The sequence below is a fragment of the Acanthochromis polyacanthus genome, chromosome 4 (assembly GCF_021347895.1).
Source record: "Acanthochromis polyacanthus isolate Apoly-LR-REF ecotype Palm Island chromosome 4, KAUST_Apoly_ChrSc, whole genome shotgun sequence".
In the NCBI taxonomy this organism is placed as follows: Eukaryota; Metazoa; Chordata; class Actinopteri; family Pomacentridae; genus Acanthochromis; species Acanthochromis polyacanthus.
In genome coordinates this window covers 7,703,835-7,726,471 of record NC_067116.1, presented here as the reverse complement: position 1 = coordinate 7,726,471, position 22,637 = coordinate 7,703,835, and the positions used below count along the sequence as shown (strand labels likewise).

At 41.7% G+C, this 22,637-nt stretch overlaps 2 protein-coding genes and 1 long non-coding RNA gene across 5 annotated transcripts in view; 1 reads left to right on the top strand and 2 right to left on the bottom strand.

Annotated features, from left to right (window-relative positions):
- Nucleotides 1-644: 644 nt before the first annotated feature.
- On the bottom strand, nt 645-4,520 carry LOC127533783 (uncharacterized). The gene is made up of 3 exons (XR_007941659.1): nt 3,832-4,520; nt 3,052-3,160; nt 645-2,322 (listed from the first exon to the last, which is right to left on the bottom strand). It is a non-coding gene; the product is annotated as an uncharacterized LOC127533783 (long non-coding RNA).
- A 2,458-nt stretch (nt 4,521-6,978) lies between these two features.
- Nucleotides 6,979-17,216, top strand: LOC110969312 (tripartite motif-containing protein 16-like protein). 3 transcript variants are annotated; one of them, XM_022219374.2, is made up of 9 exons: nt 6,979-7,043; nt 9,335-9,732; nt 9,817-9,912; nt 10,873-11,106; nt 11,779-11,935; nt 12,044-12,085; nt 12,411-12,473; nt 13,481-13,719; nt 15,364-17,216. In XM_022219374.2, exons 2-9 carry the CDS (start codon nt 9,370-9,372, stop codon nt 15,661-15,663), a joined length of 1,494 nt encoding a protein of 497 aa, XP_022075066.2. In that variant the 5' UTR covers nt 6,979-7,043; nt 9,335-9,369; the 3' UTR covers nt 15,664-17,216. The 3 variants fall into 3 exon arrangements, with proteins under 3 accessions (XP_022075066.2, XP_051803607.1, XP_051803606.1); XM_051947647.1 differs by lacking the exon at nt 6,979-7,043 and adding an exon at nt 9,196-9,245 and having other exon boundaries at nt 12,417-12,473; XM_051947646.1 differs by lacking the exon at nt 6,979-7,043 and adding an exon at nt 9,196-9,245.
- Nucleotides 16,565-22,637, bottom strand: part of sass6 (SAS-6 centriolar assembly protein) — a 23,073-nt gene continuing 17,000 nt past the window's right edge. The window contains exons 13-16 of the mRNA XM_022219372.2: nt 20,935-21,044; nt 20,541-20,641; nt 17,884-17,975; nt 16,565-16,969 (exon numbers count right to left, since the gene is read on the bottom strand). Of these exons, the coding sequence (XP_022075064.2) occupies nt 16,917-16,969; nt 17,884-17,975; nt 20,541-20,641; nt 20,935-21,044 (356 nt within the window). The 3' untranslated portion in view covers nt 16,565-16,916. The remainder of the gene's footprint in view (nt 16,970-17,883; nt 17,976-20,540; nt 20,642-20,934; nt 21,045-22,637) is intronic.

Genomic DNA, 22,637 nt, shown 5'->3' with positions numbered 1-22,637 from the left:
AGCACTAACCACTCAGCCTGTTTGCTTGGATTTTTTCTGTGGGTGGGGGGTCAGCTTCACTGAGCTCCTGACGCGTAATGCAGTTTCCCCATTGACTTATAATGGCCTCCCGTTCACGCATGCGTTCACGTGTGATCATTGCTGCGCACCGGCAATCACACTACGCGGAGCGGTCACGCGTAAAATTCATGTGTTTTTTACAAACGCACGCATTAACGCTCACATGAAGATAATAGAACATTTCGGTCACGCGCTCACACGTACGCGGAAATGACGTGCGCGAACTCTGTCACGCGTAACAAGAAGCTGCGTGCGTATGAAGCAGCGTGTACACGCCTGTCTGTCACTGTTTGACAAATACTTTTACGCGCTCACACACGCGTGCGGTCACAATTTCTGATTGTACACAATAGTTGTTGATCTGCACCGTGCGCAGCATAACGCGTAACATGAGCGCGTCGTGTAGTTGTTCGGTTCCAGCTGATGGCGCTATTGTTCCAAAACACGGGGATAAACTTACCCAGTTTTTATTATTATTATTATTATTATTTAAATTAGGTTCTCAGGCTTCACAGCCCCGAGCCACTAGACTGCAGTTCTTCTGACGTTTATTATTATTATTCCATAATTCATTTAGCTTAGCTACTTAGCCTCAAATACGTTTGCATCCATTAAATAGCGGTTAAACTTCTTCTTTTCCTTTCGGCTTCTCCCTTCAGGAGTCGCCACAGCGAATCAATTCCCTCCATCTAACCCTGTCTGCTGCATCCTCTTCTCTCACACCAACTACCTTCATGTCCTCTTTAACCACATCCATAAACCTCCTCTTTGGTCTTCCTCTAGGCCTCCTGCCTGGCAGTGGGAAACTCAGCATCCTTCTACCAATATATTCACTCTCTCTCCTCTGGACATGTCTGAACCATCTCAGTCTGGACTCTCTGACTTTATCTCCAAAGCCTCTAACATGTGCTGTCCCTCCGATGGACTCATTCCTGATCCTATTCATCCTGGTCACTCCCAAAGAGAACCTCAGCATCTTCAGTTCTGCTACCTCCAGCTCTGCCTCCTGTCTTTTCCTCAGGGACACTGTCTCCAGACCAAACAACATGGCTGGTCTCACCACAGTTTTGTAAACCTTTCCTTTCATTTTAGCTGAAACTCTTCTATCACACATCACACCTGACACTTTTCTCCAGCTGTTCCAGCCTGCCTGTACACGCTTCTTCACCTCTTTTCCACACTCTCCATTGCTCTGGACTGTTGACCCTAAGTACTTAAAATCCTCCACCTTCTTGATCTCTTCTCCCTGTGACCTCACTCTTCCCCTTGGGTCCCTCTCATTCACACACAGATACTCCGTCTTGCTGCGGCTAACCTACATAGCAGTTAAACAAACGCAATAAATTGATGATGGTATCTATATTTACCTTTATAGATGATCTTAATTACGAGACAGAGGTCAGCTGTTGTCTGGGAACATCCGTGATCACGCTACTGGTGGGACACAACTGTACCGGATTTCAGTTGAAAGCTGCTGTTCTATGCAAACTGTCATGAGACATTTTTATTGTGATATACCCTTCACTGCTGTTAGCTTTTGTTTTAATAAATTGTTTGAGATGAGGAAATCACTATTGCATGTTTCTACTTAAATGCCCTACTTTCATGATTTAATATCACCATAGCATTAATTTTTACAATTTCCATAAATGTCACCTGAAAGTTGAGTAACTTTTTGTGAGTAGTGTATGTAGACATGTAATGTAAGCACACTTCAATAATATATCTGCTGCAGTAGTGCAGTTTATCTAGCTTGGTGTGACATATGTTGTAAGAAACAACATACTGGTATGTTGCTGATATGTTTCAGATTGAAATCTGCTTGAAAAGCACAACTGATTATCTGTCAAAATGTGTGTACGTAGAAGTGTGCACTTAACACTGAATAAAATCTCTGTAGATTATAGACAAAACACGCATCTTTCATCACAAATATATTTGTATTCACCCAAAATGCAAGAGTAAAATACCAGTGTACTTAAATTGCTAAGAAGGAAAATAATTTATAAAAAATATGATTCCTTTTTCTAAAAAAGGTAGGAATAGTGGACAATGCAGTTTATTTCTGTGACAGTCGCTCCAGCACCGACACCATGCGTCCCATCAGTCCAGCAAAGGTGATTGAATTTTCATCCGTCCTCTGGATGTTCTGGAGCATGGCAGTGGTCAGGTCTCGGTGTCTTCAGATCTGTTCCAAGAACCGTTCCTCTGACGTCTCCAGATACTGCAGCAGATCCACAGTAGCATCCTGGTTCCTTTGTCCTGCATAAAAGCACCCAAGCAGCATTAGTTGTCAGTAATTATTTTCTATATTCATGAACACAGTTAACTTATTACCTCCGCCAGGAGGTTATGTAATCATCGGAGTTTGTTTGTCTGTTTGTCTGTTAACAGCATAACTCAAAAAGTTATGGACGGATTTTGGCGGCCATCTCTCAATTGTACAGAGTCCTTCAAAAAAATCCTGGATCCAGACGATGATCCAGGTCACCTCCAAAATTTAATTGATAGTTACTTTTGCTCTTCCGGACATTCTGTAAAAATTTGGTGAAAATCTGTCCATAACTTTTTGAGTTATGCTGTTAACAAACAGACAGACAGACAGACAGATGGCCTGGCGGAAGTCTGCGCTCTCTGCGTGCTTTTCTAGTTATTTCTGTTGTAGAAGTGTGTGTGTGTGTGTGCGTGGCTGTGTGACTGTCCGTGTGTTGATAGGGAGTATGATGGGAGTTGAGTTGGGAGGGATGTGGGGCATTGTCTTTTTATTGTTTGTTTTTAATTTGTTAAGCACTTAGTGCTACTTTATGTAAGAAACGTGATATAGAAATAAACTTTGATTGATTGATTAAAATAAATGTTGTACGTTGTGATTTTAGGATGGGCCAAAAGATAACATATTGATCATGTTGATGTCTGCATAGTCTAAACAAATCTTACTTGATTTTTTTTATTGTAAATGTATGGTGTTTATTAATTAAATCAAAATCTTACTTGATTTGGTCTGTAGCGAGGAGGACAGCATGAAGGAGCTGCAGGATGGAACCAGTAAGCTGCAGAGTAGTGATCCTGGTAACTGGACCTCATCATCCTAGGCCGACAACTAAATAAAATTAACAAGAAATGTTGTTGATAGCATCTGTAATTTAAAACCATTTTCTCCATTAATTATTAATTTGTCCGTACCATGTTAGAAAATGTTACAAAAAATGCCTGTAATAATTTCCAGCAGTGCTAAATGCCTTGATATATTTGAGTAACAACTAAAAACCATCAAAGAAATCTGTGTATAAGTAATGAATGCATTGAATTTTCTGCAAAGCTGGAAAATCACAGAACAATCAGCATTTTACCTTGAAATTATAAAAATAGCTGCACATTAACAGTATTCCTCACTTCATTGTGTTAATTTGATCTTTTGAATAAGTTTTAGACTCGTATTAATAATGTTAAACAGTTTATTGGTTCTTCAAGGGAAATTTCAATGATTATCATATAGTTCAGCAATATGATTAATGGGCCATTGTGTAACAACGTGGGAGGTTCTGAATACAGGTCTGGTAATGAAATATTGCTGCTGTTTCTCAGGTTTTATAAGACGGTTTTCATAGCTTGCTAGCTTAGCAGTGGCTAACTGGTTAGCAAATAGTCGACCTCTGATCCTGTGTCCGGACCACGTTAGCTGGCGTAGCGTTCATAATATTGATGTGGATCTGTTGTAGCTGGCGTATTCATAGTCGGCTAACAGCAGGGTGTTTAAGAAATAAAACTTACCTATCATGATCGGTACTGCGGCCTGCATCAACTCCTGCTCAGCTGTTGCGTTCAGGGACCCAGTTGGAATCACGGAATGCTCAGCTGTTGCGTTCAGGGACCCGGTTGGAATCACGGAATGCAGCCGGAAAAAATTGGGGCTCTTTTTGGCCAAAAACTGCTGCATCCCGGCTGCCTTTTCTGGTTCTTGTAGTCATTTCTGAACTTTTTAGTTGTTGAGGAGTTAGTCAGGCTCCGTTCGTACAGCTGTAGCCATCTCCCACTGGATTGTTTCGAACACTGGTGTGGTCCAAGAGGCTCCCTCTAACTTCCACTGAATTTCATATGAAGACCACAGTTCCAGGAAGCTTTGGGTCTCCTCCTCAGACCGTTGCTGCTTGGATTTTGCTTCTATATTTACCGGTTTTTAAAACACAAACACTGAACATTACTGCTGCTCGCTCGGCTGTTTAAAAACGGCGCTTCTGTGTTTCCCCTGTTGACGGTCGGACTGTAACCCCAGCCCCTGACGTACTGGGCTCTCACCTCGGCCCACCTCTGGCCCAGCAACGAGTTGGGGTCGGTGCGAGTCCCAGTTTTTGGAGCCCGGAGGCGGCCCACCGCCTGTCGAAAAACAAAAAAACCGGAGCCGAATCGGCCACCAACTCCAACCTCGAACCGGAACTGCCTCGATCGAAAAGGGGAGACTCTTCTTCGTCTTCTTCTTTTCCGCCAGTATGCCTCACTGCTGCCTCCCCTGGCTGACTAAAATGAAAAGGCCAACTACACGACACGCTCATGTGAGGCGGACTGGTACGCACGGTGCAGAAACGTTCTATTGTGTATGGCGACCGCACGCGTGTGTGAACGCGTAATAGTATTTGTCAAACAGTGACAGACAGGCGTGTACGCGCTGCTTCATACGCACGCAGCTTCTTGTTACGCGTGAAATACAATCTGCACACGACAACGCACACACGCACGCACGCGTAAGAAAATAATCATGCGTGTACAGACACGTTGCTGCGAGTTGCTTTGATTGTTTTGACACGATTCTGACGCCATACACACACACACACACACACACACACACACACACACACACACACACACACACACACACACACACACACACACACACACACAAACATTTTCAAACTGTAAAATGGGTCAATTTGACCCGCAGGACGACACAAGGATTAAAACAAGACTAAAACTAAGGCAAATAGACTTGATAAGATTCTGAGTTTTTGCAGTGTAATGCAGTAATTCTCTGCAGTATTGTGTCTGTTCTGTGCCTACAATATAACCAGTCTAGTTGTTTTCACTGCTTGAAACAAGTTTGGAATAAGGTGTGTAGCGGACACAGCCTGACTTTCTTTGGAATGCCAAGGAAGAGGTCAAGCAGGTAACTAATCCTTTTTGTTTAGGTTCTGGACCTAGAACCCGCATAAAACTACTATCTTAAACATTACACAGGACGGGGAACCCTCCTGTTCTCAGGAAGAAATTCCTTTAGCATCAGAAATGAATTGCAGCAGGAGACTATTGTGATCAACCTCACCATTTGCAGTTCTCTAGAGAAAATGGTGCTACATTCATTTGCTTACAGGATGAGTGTGAATCCCAGACCTTCTGTGGATGGATGAAGCTTCATACAGGACATTAACATTTGGGAAGACCACAGCTTCAACGAGGGCTGCACAGTGATTACTACTTTCACCTTGCAGCTAGAAGATACCGGGTTTGCATACTGGCTTTCCTGGGATCTTTCTGCATGGAGTTTGTTCTAAATTTTTACTTCATTTTGGCGCTCTTTTTCTTTGCTCCTTGGCCTCATTTTTGTTGTTCTTTCAAAATTTTGCAGCAGCCTTAGATAGTGCTCACTTTCCTTATAACCCTAAGCTTATATGCCTTAATCCTTTTTTGAGAACCAATAAGAAACAATAGAAGTTAATTTTCATTTTTGTCTAAATTCCACCGCACCCTCGCTCTCATTTTCATAACTCTTTGTATCACCTGGCTAATGCCAACAGAAAACATAATGAGAACCACCGTTAAACAAGTTCTTTTTCCATCAACCCTGAAGACTGCACACACCACGCACTGAACAGCAGCTGCCTACCGACACTCATCACCTGAGTGCAGACCTCCAACATAGCGTGGCTGGAGGTCTGCAACCACATGACACTTTTCAGGACGGACAGTCTGGATCCGTCATGAGGAACTTTCCTGCCTCCCACCGTGTTCCAGCCAACAGAGGCACCGATCTGATCAGCGCTGCACAAAAAAGACAAAGCCAACTGCTCCTACCTGCTCCTGATTGGGTTGATGTTTTAAGAACTTCACAGTAGTCAAATTCATTCACTCGTAAGCTGTCATTTAAACCAATTCACAGTCTCTTGTTTTCTTTGTGTTGGAACTGAGGTCAATTTAATCAGAATTCTAGACTTTCAGATTTCAGACTGATCAAATTCATTTTAATCAAAGTCTGAGATTTATTTTAAATTGATAATTTCCTCAGACAAACTGAGGATTGTGCCCCTTTATTAACAACAAACTTAACTACATTAGTAGTTACGCTACAGGTGATTGCAGCCCTTTACGTTATGACTGAAACATTAATATATCAAAATGACTTGGTTTTGTTTACGATGGTTATATTGAAGAATGTTAGCACATAAGATCATTGCAAAAGAGATGGTTTCATTGTCAATTAGAACAGAGATGCACATATTTCTGCTCCTCAGATCTAATGTTGCAGAGGAACTTTGGACGGAGCGTCTGAGGGAGAACAGGTTGCTGCACATTACAAGATGCGTACAGCTGATGGAAGCATTACAGACAGTAGAGTTACTTTTTATTATGAATGGAGCAGTTTCCAGTAATTTCAAGGTATTCTTCACTTTTCTGCACACATAGTTGTCCAGAATGAAAACTACGGCATCTGAACCTTCTGTTTCTGAGCCTTTTTTCTCTGCCTCGTCCTCCTTTCTGCTTATTTCTCTCTTCCTCTTTTCTTCTATTTTTTTATTTAACGTAACATGGTGAAACACGGTGTGTGTGTGTGTACATCAGGACCTTCTATCCCTGTCATTACACCCTGTCAGATGAGGCTGTGATTCAGTGTGTTACCAGCAGGGGGCATTCAAACACAAACCTGAGTCCCTCCCATAGCCTCCGCCCTGCCTCCCTGCTTCCTGTTTCTCCAGCTGACTGGGCGGACACTTCAGGTCAGTAAAACCCGATAAAACCGAGAACAGTTTCACGTAGTCGGCAGCTTAGTGAACGTCTTTGTTATGAGATTAATATTTGCTTTGAAAATCTGCTGAGATGCCGACCGACTGATTAAGAGTGATTTAACACAAAGATGAGTTCCAGCACACCTCAAAACAAGTACCAACAACTTTCAGCTGAGGGATACATTCTTCATTTACAGCTGCAGCTCGTCATTTAATGGAAGGGGATAGTTTTAAATGTGAGAACGGACAAAAATCCAGCCAAGTTTGTCTTTATTGGCTGTAAAGAGGGCAACGCCCGAGCTGTATAGATTGATGTGATGTGTGGATGTCCAGAGAGCTTCTGTCTGATTGGATCCGTCTGAACCAGCAGTGTTCAGTGAGGTTCAATAGTTAATTCAGCTTTGTTTATTCAGAAAGTCCCTTTGAGATCAAGATCTTTATCACAACAGAGACTGGACTACTCATACAACGGTAACTCAAAGCAAGCATGGCACTCCACCAACCACACTAATGGATAGAGTCCCACATATCAGAGACCCAGGCCGGTAAAGTTTACAGTGTTAAAGTCCAGACCCAGTGCAGAGAACACCAGGTGGAATATTAGTGTTCCTGCTCTTATCTTGATCATCCATGGATCAGGTACAGACATAAAGCCCAGTGCTTTTTCAATAAGATCAGATAAGATAATTAATTTTTAATAAGAAATTTTTAATTAGAAATTGAGACAATCCGAATTGTACTTGGCTATAAATAGAATTGAATGAATTATATATACAGTGTCCTCCATAATTATTGTCACCCCTGGTTAGGATGCGTTCTTTAGCTTCTAATAAATTCATTTTTTTCTGAATAATATAGGACCACAACGAAAAAAGAGGAAAATCCAATCTTTAATTCAAGTGCATTTATTCAGTGGAGAAAAAAAATCACACATTAGGAAATAATTCTTTTACATCAAATCATGTGTGGCACAATTAATAGCACGGCTGATGTTAAAACATTGTACAACCCCCTTTTGCCAACAAAACAGCACCTAATCTTCTCCTATAATGCATTTTTCAACAATTCTCAGTGTGAGAGTATGCTTCTGCAATAAAAACTGAATTTATTTTAAGGTTTTCAACGCATCTTAACCAGGAGTGCCAATAATTATGGATGGCACTGTATTTAAGTAACATAACACAATATGATATCACTCTTCTTCTACATTCCATGATATTACTACATATTGACTGTTGCATAACTTGTGGGTCACTGGCAGATGTACACATGCAAAGTCATAGAATCACTATAAAAATCGTTAAAGGTCTTTGATAGAAAACCAATGTCATATCATGCTTGTAATATCTTAGAGAAGCACACCTTATTGAGCTTTGAGAATTAAAAAAAAAATTTAAATTGACGTGTTTGATGTACAAGGTGTTCCATGGACGTGCCCCACCCTCCATGTCTGACTTTCTGATAAGAAGGCCTCACAGCGGTCTCAGGACCAGGGCCTCCTTTAGAGGGGACTGTGAGGATCCACACAGAAAAACCGTCATTGGACAAAATGTTCTTTCTGTGAAGGCCAGTGAGATCTGGAACAGTCTTCCGGTCTTTCAGTCATCCAGTGAACCAGTCTGGTGACCACTGATCTTTAACTTCTTTGTGTGCTTTTCGTCATGTGGTTGTATTGTTATCTATTGTCCTATGTTTTTGTTTTTGTAATTTTTTAATGTTTTCCATGTCTAGGGACTGCGGATGTTATTAAGCATTGATTCAAGACCTTTATTTATCAGAAACACAATTATATAATAGTACAATGTGCAGTGAAATGTATTGTGCACCTGTTATATATTAATGTTATATATACTGAATATATTGAATGAAAGTTAATATATATTGAATGAAAGTACAAATATATTGAATGAAAGTTGGAATATATGGAATGAAAGTACGAATATATATATAATGTTCAGATTTTCATTCAAAATATATCGACTTTCATTCCATATATTCCAGTTTTCTTTCAATATATTCCGACTTTCATTCAATATATTCCGACTTTCATTATATATATAATTTCCTAAACGGCATGCCATATATATATATATATATATATATATATATATATATAATATTATATATTTAATTTATATATGATTTCAGCTTTGAAGGTCAGGTAGATCTGTTAATTAAAGGAGCTGTAAAAAAGTAAGTGAAAGGCAGGTATATATATATATATATACATTTTTTTTCTTCTTGTATATCATTATTTTTGTTATTCTCATTTTCTGGGTTAGGGTTCTGTGCCTGACTCCAGCCTCCTCCCTCTACAATGGCTCAGGCCCTGCTCAGTGTGGACAGTGCACAGTTCAGCTGCTCCATCTGTCTGGAGCTGCTCAGGGATCCGGTCACCATCCCATGTGGCCACAGCTACTGCATGAGCTGCCTCACAAACCACTGGGACCGCCAGCCAGTCTGCAGCTGTCCACAGTGCAGAGCCACCTTCAGTCCCAGACCCAAGCTGGGCAGGAACAACCTGCTGGTGGAGATGATGCAGAAACTCAGTACTGTGGGCCAGACTGAGGGCCCCTCTGCTCCTCCTCTGTATGAGCTCCTGGCCCCTGCAGAGGGCCAAGGCTTTGAGCACGCCACCTTTGACGTGTCCTCTGTGCGTCCTGAAGTGACTGATGGACAGGTGAGAGGTCACTCATGTTTGATTCTAAAATGGAGGTGTTTTTACTGATGCCTGGTTCTAATCCACATCATGCTGCTGTTTCAGAGGATCTTGGGGGAAACACGCAGACAGCTGGCAGCACAAATTAAAGAGAGGGAATCAGAAGTTCAACAGCTAAAACACAGTCTGAAGTCCTTCTCTGTGAGTTACAAAGAGACTGTCTGCTACAATACATTTGTTGGAAAGTATGCCTTTATGCTGATATTTGACATCCAAATCACTGAATCACCACAAAAAAATGATTTTTTCATCATTTACCTACTTCTTTTGGCTGATGACTTATACATTGCACATATTTTTAAACTGATTACAAACAACATCAGGCTTCTCGTATAGGAAATTTCCACATATACAGGGTGTCCCTAAAGTCTGGACACATAGGAAATCTCATTAACTATATATATATATATATTTTTGCCTCCACAGATTACATATGGCTTTGTTGAAAGAAGAAAGAGTTGAACTGGTACTTCTCAGTGGATGTGAAGGAAGAACATATGGAAAGATAGGGTTAGGGAAGTGATTTTTTGGGCTAACATGAATTTTAGCCATGAGCGGTTCTTTCGTTTCAGCTGATAATTTTGGTCGTCCAGCGCAGGATTTGTCCATGATGCTGCCCGTTTCTTTAACCTTTAACCACCTTCACCACCGTCCTAAAGCCAAGTGAAATCCTCCTTGGATGACATGCATTTAATTCACCTGCTGTCTTTCCATATGTCCATCCTTCACATCCACTTAGAAGTAGCAGTTCAACTTTTTCTTCTTTTGACAAAGCCATATTTAATCTGTTGAGGCATAAACTACAGTTAATGACATTTCCTGTGTCCAGATTTTAGGGACACCCTGTATTGTTGTACTTCTGTATTGCTTCAAATTACATGTTAAAATAACATTTATTTTTTAATATGATTTAAAAAACCCAAACTTTTCACCTGACAAGGTATCTACTTGTCATTGTAAATATTTGGCCCATTATTCGTGTTAAAATCTTTGTTGACTGATACCAAAGATGATGCTGATATTATTGTAGACCCCTAAATAATGACATAGCTTGTTACTCCTGTGGTCAGATGGAGTGACAGTGTGTGATGTGTTCTTCAGCGTTTGGCCAAAGCAGCGGTGAAGGACAGCAGCAGGATCTTCTCAGAGCTGATGGAGTTTTTGGAGCACCGTCGTGTTGAGATGAAGGAGCTGATCAGGGCTCAGGAGAAGGCTGAACTCACTCGAGCTGAAAACCACCTCCAGCATCTGGAGCGGCAGATCTCAGAGCTGAGGAGGAGAGACGCTGAGCTGGAGGGAGTTTTCCACACTCAGGATCAGCAGCTGATCACACAGGTGAGAGAATAATGACTGGGCGTGCTTAAAGCTGGGGTAAAAGGCAACAACAAAAAAACCCCAGAAAAACTCCAGCCTTCTGCTCTATTACCAGGTGAGCATGTGCTTAGAAATAGTCAAGATTATAGAAAACATTCATTTGTGTCTCCACATGGGATCGCTCTCCTGAGGTAGAGTCCTCTGTTAACCTTTTTGTACCGCCACATTCTACTACTGCCATGAACGTTGTAGCTCTTTATAATATTTAACTTCTCGGAGTGAAAACAGCTGTGATGGGCCGAAGTCTCCCCTTGTGAGCTAGACTTTCTTAAGTCTGAAAACAGAGCCAAGAGAAGGTGAAGAAGTATAGCTTCCTCTCAGAATACTTAAATTACAATATGCTGAAGGTCAGGATGAAAAGTTATTTTCTTGATCTTTATTATCGTGCACAGTGGAGGGAAAAACCTGTGGTAAATGGTCATGGGTCGGACTCAAACCCAGGACCGCTGTGCCAGGGACTGTAGCCTCTTTATGGGTCACCTGCTCAACCTGTTGGGCTCCAGTGGTGTTCCCAGGATAGAATTTGATATTTATAATACCCCAACTTTACATGTTTCAATGTCTTGAATTTGGCATTAAAAGATGAGAAACAATGAGCTTCTGCACTAATGACGGCTGTTTCCTCTGCTCTAGATGTGTCAGTCTTGTGGTCGTTCAGTCCCTGAGGCGAGCAGCTCTCTGACAGTCAGTCCACACGTCTCCTTCGGACCTGTGAGGACGGCCATCTCCCAGCTGAAGGAGCAGCTGCAGACCCTCTACAACACAGAATTTCCAAATGTCACCTCCACAGGTTTGCTATGTTGATCTAGTTTCTTTAAGTACCATAACCCATCTTATTGATATATTATTTAAAAAAATCACTCATGCCCTGTTTGGATCAATTTTTTTGTTTTCACAGTAAAAACTGTAAGCCTTCTGCAGATGGAAAAGACCAACACAGGTGAGTGTCCTGCTGCACAAATACTGTAAATTGCATCACCAGTGGAGTCATTCTAAAGACATGAAAATGCACTGGGTATGATAAGAACCATAGTACTGAGGTTTTCATTTTTTTCTGTCGTGTTTAAAGCAAAGCACCGGTACACATGTGAAGTAGTGGAAAAAAAAAAATTTCTGCTTGAGTATCCAGCTGGAATTTTAATGGAATGATTTTCCATTGGAGAAAGTGTTCTGCATTGTATTGTTACATCAGATGTGAAAACCTGTAGAACACTGTTTCTTGGTTCAAGCTAATCATTTTTTTGTCTTTCTGTTTACTTACACGGCTGTAGAAGCTTGGGATTCTGCACACGTTCCTGCTTTGGACAACAGAGCTGATCTCCTGCAGTGTGAGTTTCATCTGATACTTAGCAGCCACTAGACCTCTTGTACACACACACACCCCCCACCCACCCATTCTCTATACAGTGAACCCTCGTTTATCGCGGGGGTTACGTTCCAAAAAGAACCCGCGATAGGCGAAATCCGTGAAGTAGTCAGCTTTATTTTTTACAGTTATTATACAATACTGCAGCTGCAGCCAGGTGGACACCGCGGCGGTACTCTTGCCTCAGAGAGCGGGCTGGCTGAATCCACTGGAGCAGTCGGGGGTGGGGAAGGCTTGCGCCTGCGCTCTTCTCCTGGGGAACGCGGCTGCGGTGGCCAGAGACGGCTGGGGACCACGTCCACTGTCCGGTTGACGGCGGGGGAAAAGAATAAGGCTGCTCCGTCAGCTCCGTCTTTCAGGGTGTCTCACTACATGGAGGCCAAGGAGAGAAATGATCCAGCGCTCCACAGCAGGCAGCGCTGGCCTGTATGGCAGAGGAGACGAGGCGCGAAAACTGTTCATGTTGGTCAGTCCCTTAGCCAATCAGGATGCAGAACACAATGCTGTTTAAAAAAAAGCAAAAAAAAAACTGCGCTAAAAAAATCCGTGAAACAGCGAAGCCGTGAAAGGTGAACCGCGTTATAGCGAGGGTTTACTGTACACCGCTTGATCCTCATTAGGGTCGTGGGGGGTGCTGGAGTCTATCCCAGCTGACTCGGGCAAAGGCAGGGGACACCCTGGACAGGTCACCAGTCTGTCGCACCCCTAACCCTAACCCTAACCTTAACCAAAACAATGGCTAACCCTAAAGAAACGTTTTCGCATTTTTACTTTTTTCAGTAACAACAAATGTCCAAGAAAACACTGTTTAAACTTGTGGGGCCCGAAATGAGGTCCCCACAAGTGACATAGTTTTCGGTTTTCCTACCGTTGTGGGGACATTTGGTCCCCCACAACGCAGCAAATGCTAGAACACACACACACACACACATCACACACACTAATCCTAATATGTCCTTCCCTTTGCAGATTTCTGTCCGCTGTCTTTGGACCCGTTCACTGCACACAGGGAACTTTCTCTGACTGAAGGAAACCGCGTGGCCAGACGAACCGGACAATTACAGACGTACCCAGACCACCCTGACCGCTTTGACTCCTGGGTCCAGGTGTTGTGTCGTGAGGGTCTACAAGGCCGCAACTACTTCGAGGTGGAGTGGGACGGCCAGCAGGTGGCTCTGGGGCTCACCTACGAGACCATCGGAAGAAAGGTGCTCCAGTGTCCAACTTTTTCACCTTTTAGAAGTGTTTACAGGGGATAAGGATTTTTAGACTGTCGTTTTTGTTGTTTTTTTTTTATTGGGATAAAAAAAAATCAGCTGGACCACAAATCAGCCAGTGCATGAAAGGCCATCCATCCATCCATTCATTCATCGTTTATACACCACTTAATCATCATTAGGGTTGTGGGGGGCTGAAGTCTATCCCAACTGACTTAGGATGAAGGCAGGGGACACCTGGACAGGTCACCAGTCTATCACAGGGATGCATGTACAGACAAATAATCACACTCACAGACAGCTTAGAATTACCAATTAACCTGAGCTTATTTTTGGACTGTGGGAGGAAGCTAGAGAAAACCCACCCATGCACAGGGAGAACATGCAAACTCCATGCAGAAAGATCCCAGACCTTCTAGCTGCAAGGCCACAATCATTTATTCATTCATTTTTTTATTCTTCATTCTATATGTATATGTCTAAAGGGTCCAGATGGGGACACTCAGGACCACAAATGTAGAGACAGATGCTCTAGTACACATTTAATGACCAATTCAAATACACTAAGGGTTCGGGTAGGGGGAAATCCAAATGGTACATGATTGCAGTCAAGAGGTGTTTGACACACTCCAATTCAATTTGGCGACAATTACAATTCAAGTTGTCTCAAATCGCTTTACAGAACCTATAGGCCTGAAACCCCAGAGCAGCCCTAAGGAGACAGTGGCAAGAAAAAACACCCTTTTAATGGGAAGAAACCTTGAGTAGAACCCAGCTCCTATGGGGGGACCAATATACTGCTAGCCAGCTGGTTGAGAGGGACAGAAGAGGAAGAGAGGTAGAGAGGAAGACAGGTAGAGGAGGGTGGGGGACAAAGAATCGTATAACACACATTGGCATACATGCATGATAAGATAGACGATACATACAAAGTGATGCATAATAATTACAGAGGGAATTACACAACATGACAAACTGCTTTATAAGTTTCCTGTTATGGTGTAAGGCTCTGGTATTAAATTTACTAAATATATAGCTGTCCAACAACATGTCACCAGATGAGACAAATAACACGGCCCCTGAGACTCCAACAAGATATTCATTAATAGAATGGAGCCCTGCAGTATCCATCATAATACAATGAAATGAATTTTTCCACACTTACTGAGTCATCTCCTGTCTGTGAATACGCACACATCCACACTACTAAAGGTATTTTAAAAATACATTATTTTTCTTTTGAAATTTCTGTTAATATAAAGCAAAACTTCCTGTTCTTACTTTGTCAAATTATCCAGCTGGAAAAAAATCCAAAGAAATAGCAGGTGAAACTGTAAATATGAACGTATGTTGTTGAAGCTTAAATAAAAACTGTGTTTAAAAAAGAGAGATAGCGCCATGGCCAAAATACTGACACTATTTGGCTTCAGTTTTTTTTGCCTCAGTGGATATGTCTAAAATTGCAAGGCAAAATATGAATCCAGTCATTTACGGCTTAGTCACATGGCCTGAATCACAGATGAAATGTTTTTTGTTGAGTACGCTTAGGAAGTGTAGATCACTACTAGTTAACTCCTGACAAAGAGGCTGTTATTTGTCATCATGTTGCATCATTCATCTTTGATCCTTCCTCAGGGATCATCGGATCACTGCAGACTGGGACACAACTATCTCTCCTGGAGCCTCCAGTGCAGCTCGTCCTCCTTCATCCTCTGTCATGGAAACCAGAAGAAGGCGGTGGAAGTTCCCTCCGGATCTGTATCTCACAGGATCGGGGTGTTCCTGGACCATGATGTAGGTCTGCTCTGCTTCTACGTGGTGATACCCAGAGGAGTCCATCTCCTACACAGAGTGGAAACCAAATTCGACATGCCTCTCTACCCTGCAGTGTGGCTCGGAGCCAACTGTAGCGTCAGCCTCTGTACCATCAACTGAGCACGGCCATCCAAACATCTACATGGAAAACACATGGAGTTTTTAGTGTTACTTTAACTGACTCAGGTATTAACCACTAGTGCATGTCAGAAAAATAGAATAGTGACTCAAAAATTCAAATTTTGAAAGGTAACCTTTCATTACTCCGCCAAGGAAATGGAGTTATGTGACGGCTGGCGTACGTGAATCCGTCTGTGTGAAACATTACGGAAAAACAAACCAACGGATTTGGATGAAATTTTCAGGGAAGGTCAGAAAGGACACAAGGAACAAGTGATTAAATTTTGGCATTGATACGGCTTATAATACGGAGCCCCTCTGATGACGTTAAAAAAAATAAATTGTGGCCACAACATAGCTATAACGTGCCCATGAAATGCTACTTCGTTCGCACGAAGTGGGTACAACATGCACTCGAAATACTAATTTGTGCCCACGAAATACCAACTAATACTATTAATATCATTCCTGGACAGCTGGGTAAGCAAATTGAGCGCACCCTCTCCACAACCTGCAATAATATGTGTACGGGCTGTACCTACGTGATGTTCCTAAAATGAGTGTCTTTTCTTAGTTGTTCTAGTTCATATCGTGTTATCCCGCATTTAGGAAGTTATTTATTTAGGCCTGTGTTTGTTGCAACGGGTAGCCTATCTGCTGATGTGTCACCCAATAAACAAACTTTTTATCCTCATCCTGTTACTACAGGCTGTTTTGTTGTGCCAATATGTAGCCGTAAACTCATTTGTGTCTGTAGGAGCTGCAGCCCTGCACACATATCAGGACACTTTTCAAGAACAGCTAAGGGGTGTAGGCATACTACTAAGCAAGGTATGTTGAGCATGTTGGCTTAAAATGAGCTCAAATAAATGTATTTTAAGGATACAGCAGGTAGATACCGTAAAACTGCTCACCATCCAATGAGGCCGGAGAAATTGTTTATTGAAGCTTGCATTTAAATAAAATTTATTAAAACAAAAACACAATATAAACACTTAAGGGTGGCAAACGTAAAGTATTAAGAAAAAGTACAGTTTGAAGACATGAATTACAACATAGAAATCACCTCTGCACACCATGAGTGCGGTGATAAAAAGCAACATTAGCTCCAGAAAAACCATGTCTATTCAACACAGCATAACAGCAACAGTTTAGTGCGAGAGCTGAAGGCGTAATGTGGGTGGCTTTACTTCCTCCTCTAACTGAAACAGAGACTGTTTTGTAGCTGTTTGTCAAATCCAGCAGCTTCTGTTTTATGCAGAAAAATAAGCAGAAACTATGGTGGGCTTTGCACGCTGAGGAAGCTCTGGAAAAAAAAGGAAAATGAAAAGAATGTATTTAAACAGCCATTACATCATTCCAACGTGTCAATTAAAAACAGTTTCTTCTTCTTTTAATGTCAAAGTGAAGACATCCAAACCAGTATTAGAACATGGTTGTAAGGTAATTACAATGCGGATGGTGTAAACATGACTATGTGAAGTGCTACGAGGTGACATATGCTGTAAACTGGAACTATATAAATAAAATCTAACTGAATTCAAGCACTGATATTCTCACGCTGCCTGTGAACGTTGTCATCTCGATACTGCTAGCATGCACCACTTTGGCCATTTAATGTGTCGGTACTACAAAGATGTGTAGCATTCAGAGATTCTTTTCAGGTGAGTGAGGAGGTAAGGGTGCCGTGGTGAAGGACTGCAGGCTGCTCACAGTAGCCTGAAGCCTGTCCATCCAGCACAGGTTCAATCACTCTGCTTCCAGGTGTGCTCAGATGACACATGAATCCTGGTTCAGTTTGCTTCAAACTTAAATAATAATAATAATAATAATGGTTACATTTATATAGCGCTTTTCAAGACACCCAAAGCGCTTTACAATGAATCCATTATTCATTTGCTCACAAATGTTTTGGACATGAGAATGCATATTGATTCAGAATGAGCTGTCCTTTCATTCTGTCACTACTTTTCAAGCATCACTCTCCTGTCTGATGTCTTCAACCTGCATGGAGACACTCTTTTATATACAAAATGTTCATTCAGCATTATTAAGACGTGACTTAGGTTAGGCAACACCCTGCAAACCTTGCAGTAGTAGCATTGAGGATTGAGGAGGACATGATATTCTCTACTTAAACAGTCATATGACAAGATTATCGTTTATCCTGAACACATTAAAATCTTTGAATTCATGAAGTGCTCTAAATGAACAGCTTACCTTTGTGAAGCAGATTAGTTGACAGACTGTAGACTGGGGTGCCATCATCTCTCCTCTCAAAGTATTTGGAATCCAGACCTGCAGAGTCTCCACTGATGAGAAATCGCAAAAGCTTGAAGAACACAAAATCAAACATGCTGTCCTGTGACTAAACTATTCTAAGACAAAACTCCCTCAAACAAGACAGACATGTTCAAAACACTATTAAAAACTTGAATCTAAAATATTATTCAGCTTAGGAAAATCACCACTTAGACTGACAGTGTTTCACACACCATTATACATCCATCCATCAGTGATACACCACTTCATCTTCTGTGGGGTTGTAGGGGGGCTAAAGTCTATCCCAGCAGACTTAGAGTGAAGGTGGGGTACACCCTGGACAGGTCACCAGTATACCACAGGGCTACACAGAGAGACAGACAACCAAGTATATTCACATTCACACCTACGGACAATTTAGAATCATCAGTTAACCTCAGTATGTTTTTGGACTGTGGGACGAAGCCGGAGAAAACCCATGCAGACACTACAGAATGAGTGCTGGAAAAAGGTTTTTGGACACCCCATGCATTTGAGAAATATTACATCAAGAATCCCTCTTATGTCTTTAAATGCAATTTCCTTTAGTACAGTCACAGCTAAAACAATTAACAAATCTCAAAAAGCCATTAAAAACTTAAAACCGATTGTGTCCACAAAAGTACAGAAGAAATTTTGAGTATTAGGTCATTTTGGTACCAGTGACCCACTAATGAAGGTCATACTTTTCATTTAGAGACACACTTTTTGTTGCTGTGCTTTGTGTCTATATAAAGCAGCACATTAAAAATGGCCAAAACAAGGAACCCAGGGAACATGCCTGAAGATCCAGATTCTCAGCTAGAAAGACTACAGCTGCCACCAGACAGCCAGGAAGTGCAGATGCAGCTGGATACACTCTGCAGAAATACAGACCAACCAACAACTTGGAAGACAAACCAAGTTCTGAGCATCCAAGGGTTTCTTCAGTAAGAAATGACCGCATCCCAAAACACGTGCAGGGAAAACTGCTGAATGACATCACAGAAACTTTAAAAACAAATGATTTGTATTTGTGTCTGGGTAATGCAGCCAAATCTGTTAAAACACAAAAAAGACTTTTCCACAAATATTTCATGATAATATTTGAGAAATTTTAAGGGTGTCTGACAAGTTTTTGGAGAACTACAGAGGTGGATTGAACTTTGATCAAACCCTCTGGGTTCCAGGGCGTCTATTGAAGAGATGGAGAGATTTTACTGAGGCAAGCCGTCAGAGAGCAAGCGGGAACATGTCTCTGAAAAACCAGAAACTATGAAAATACAAGATGAGAATCTTAAAGAATATTAATGAAAATTCCAGACGCATGTGAAGAGAGTGAGCCAAAAAGATGGTTGAAATTGTTCTATTGCAGTCCACTACTAATACTTGCAAAATTTGTATATTATGTCTCGAGAAGAGCTGGGCATGTGCAGAGCAAGGCTAGAGCTTAGTCAGAAGCAAACTTATGCTTTGATGTCTCAAAATGGGTTGCTAAAATGCTGAATGCATACTGCTGTGAACTGCATTGCTGCTATTAAAAACAAAGACAAGCGGTTATTAAAAGCTTTGCTGGACATCTGCCGTCGCTCTGTGAGTGATGATTGTGCAGTTATGTCCAGATCCAATCTCAATGATCAGGAGCAATGTAAGCATTGTTTAAATAATCTGTACTGGCTTTATCAACCCTAATTCTTTCTTTATGTCTGCTGTCACTGAGGTGTCATAAAGAGAGAGCACGGCCCTTCTTGTTCTTCTGTCAGACCATTTCAAATCCCACCTGCTGGGCTTGAGGGTGTAAGGAAAGCACAATTTCTGGCAGGATTTGGCTCAAATGTCTGCCCTCTGGAAGTACTTAAACTGAAAAATTAAAGTAATCCACTTGTAACACTTCTGAGTAGAGTATTTCACACAAAAGGAGCAACAGAGCTGCACTCAATACTGCTAGTCTGATACAGAACTTAAAAAGTCAAACAATCAATTGAATACAGAAAGGTTTTGGTTTTCTGTCTTTCCATGCTGTTCCTGTGATAGACTGATGATCTGTCCAGGGTGAACCCGGCTTTCACCCCAAGTCAGCTGGAAAACACTGCAGATCCATGAGGCGCATAGACGATGAGGGACGATGGATGGATGGATGGATAAGCAGCCCATTGCAGTGGTAAACAATCCAGATTTTTACTGTCTTTCACAGCATTTGGAGCCACTCTACACCCTACCCTCTGCACACAACATTTTAGACAATGTCCTACCAGAGCTTTACAATACAGCTCCTGACTACTTATGAAAAAATGACCAGCAGTTTGGAAGCAGAAATACATTTGTTCTTAATGCACTGTAGAATATTCGGTTATCAAAAAATGGATTGACCAAAAGGAATAGTAAAATGGATTGATTTATGGGGTCTCTTCCCAGGTCATCATTGTAAAGAAGAAATTGTTCTCAACTGATCTTACCTGGTAAAAATAATGAATAATAAAAAAACTTACAGGTTATAAACTTTAGCTTATATGTGATGGCAAGTAGAACAATGAAACGGTCTGAAGACTTTCTAAATTCTCTATACTTGTGGAAAGCAAGCAAAAATCCAAACTTACACTTGTCTTTTGGCTGGGTGTCCTGCTTGATGTCCAGCAGGGGTGAAGTTAGTGGCTGCCACAGGGTTAGCACGACTGCCTGTCTGAGGATAAAACTGTGCCTGGACAAATAGTGCTGTTTTAGTTTGTGTCAGGTAAAAGTTGTACTATTGTATATAAGTTTTCGGCTGTAGCTGTAACTTCACTCTCAGACATGTATGACATAAAATACAGATCATTACTTTAACAAAATGAAGTTGTATTTTATATTTAATGAAAGACATAACGGTACTTGATATGCAGATCATGTTTACAATAACGTGTTAGGGGTAGGTAATGGCTAAACGGCCAGTTGCTATGATGAGTAGAGTATAGTAGAGTATAGTTGTAAGCACAGTCACAAGGTATCTCCTACCCTCAGTCCTGGTGTTGTGGATAAAACTGAAGGGTTCTCCAAAGATTCAGGAGACTGTGCACTTCTGGACAGCTGCTTTTCATTTAGTTGCTTGTTAAGCCAACTTATAACTGCGGTAAAAGAAAAATCGGAGATGAACATGGTGTTAAATACTGGTAAACATGTTTTAATTGCAATATGCCAAATTCTCTTTAAACTGTCTTTTATTTCCATAAAAAAATTGGCATATCCCTACTTCATCTCACTGTGCACAAACAGCACAGGAAATGAATGCAGCTGTCTCAGGGTTAGGGTCTCACTGTGCACTTCTGGTTAACACTATTTAACTAGAGAGGCACACGTATAGTAACTGCAAGCTGTCTACACTGTAAAAATACAGTAAAGTACTGGCGACCACAGCTGGAAGTGGTTTAGTGTAGTTTTACAGAGATTGTTTTTAGAATGTAGCTACCACATATCAGCTACTTTTCCTCCCCTACTGACTGGCTGTGTATTGCATTCGCTAAGTCTGTGCAGACCTAAAAATACAGATGAGTAAAGTTCATCAATTTATGTGCAGAACAGCAGATCGTCCTCAAGAGGTTTACGCAGTTCTTTCAACAGATTTTATTTGAACTATTTTATGTTGGAGAAATACTCTTCATGAGAAGTTTGTGATAACAGATGTTCATATTCCCAAAAAAAAACCCAAAATGGTGGCACGCATGGAAGCAATGGCCCTTCCAGGAGACAGCGAGACTCTTTTGAGTGTCTTGCCAACCCCAGACGTTCATTCCGCAAAACTTACAGCCGAGAGACTTTGCCGACCATCAGGGCAATGAATGTTGCTAAAATTGCGACATTTAGATGTGATTTGAACATACTATGCCAGCACGGAATCCTATCCAAGACTATGTCAGCAGTTATTCGAGAGAGGAAGAAGCACAAACGATTTGAACAAAAGAAGGGGAAGAGAGCTGGGATCCATGCTAGACTAAATGCTAACCCCTCCGGACCAGCAGTATCATCGCTCCTACTCTCCAATGTCCGCAGCTTCGACAAGTTGGACGAGTTATGTTTACTGAGAGAAACTCACAGAGAGTGGAAAGACTGCTGTGTGTGCGCTTTCACGGAAATGTGGCTCCATGACAACATCCCAGATGTGGCCATACAGTTCAAGGGGATGACATCGTTCTGTGCGGACAGAGAGGCTGGTAGCTCTAGTAAGAGCCGAGGCGGGGGCCTGTGCATCTATATCAGCAAGGACTGGTGTGTTTATGCCACGTTTGCTCTAAACACTGCTCTCAGTTGGCCGAGTTCCTCATTGTGATATGCCAGTCATTGTACCTGCTGAGGGAATTCACCAATGTGATTGTAGCCACTGTTTACATAGCTCAGACCGCTAATGTTAACCAAGCACCGGAGAGCTGGATGACGCCATCAGAGAACTTCTCACTAAGCACCCAGACAGCTTTGTAGTGGCTGCATGGGATTTTAACCACACCAGTTGAAAGACTGTGCTCCCCAAGTTGAAGCAATTTGTGGATTTTAAAACCAGAGGAGAGAACATGCTGGACTTTTGTACACAAACTTCCCTGATGCATACAAAGCAACCCCCGCCCCCACCTCGGGCGCTCTGATCATCTTTCTGTTATGCTGGCACCCATTTACAAACCCCTACTGAAGGCAGTGAAAAAACAAGCTAGGATTTGGTCAGAGGGTGC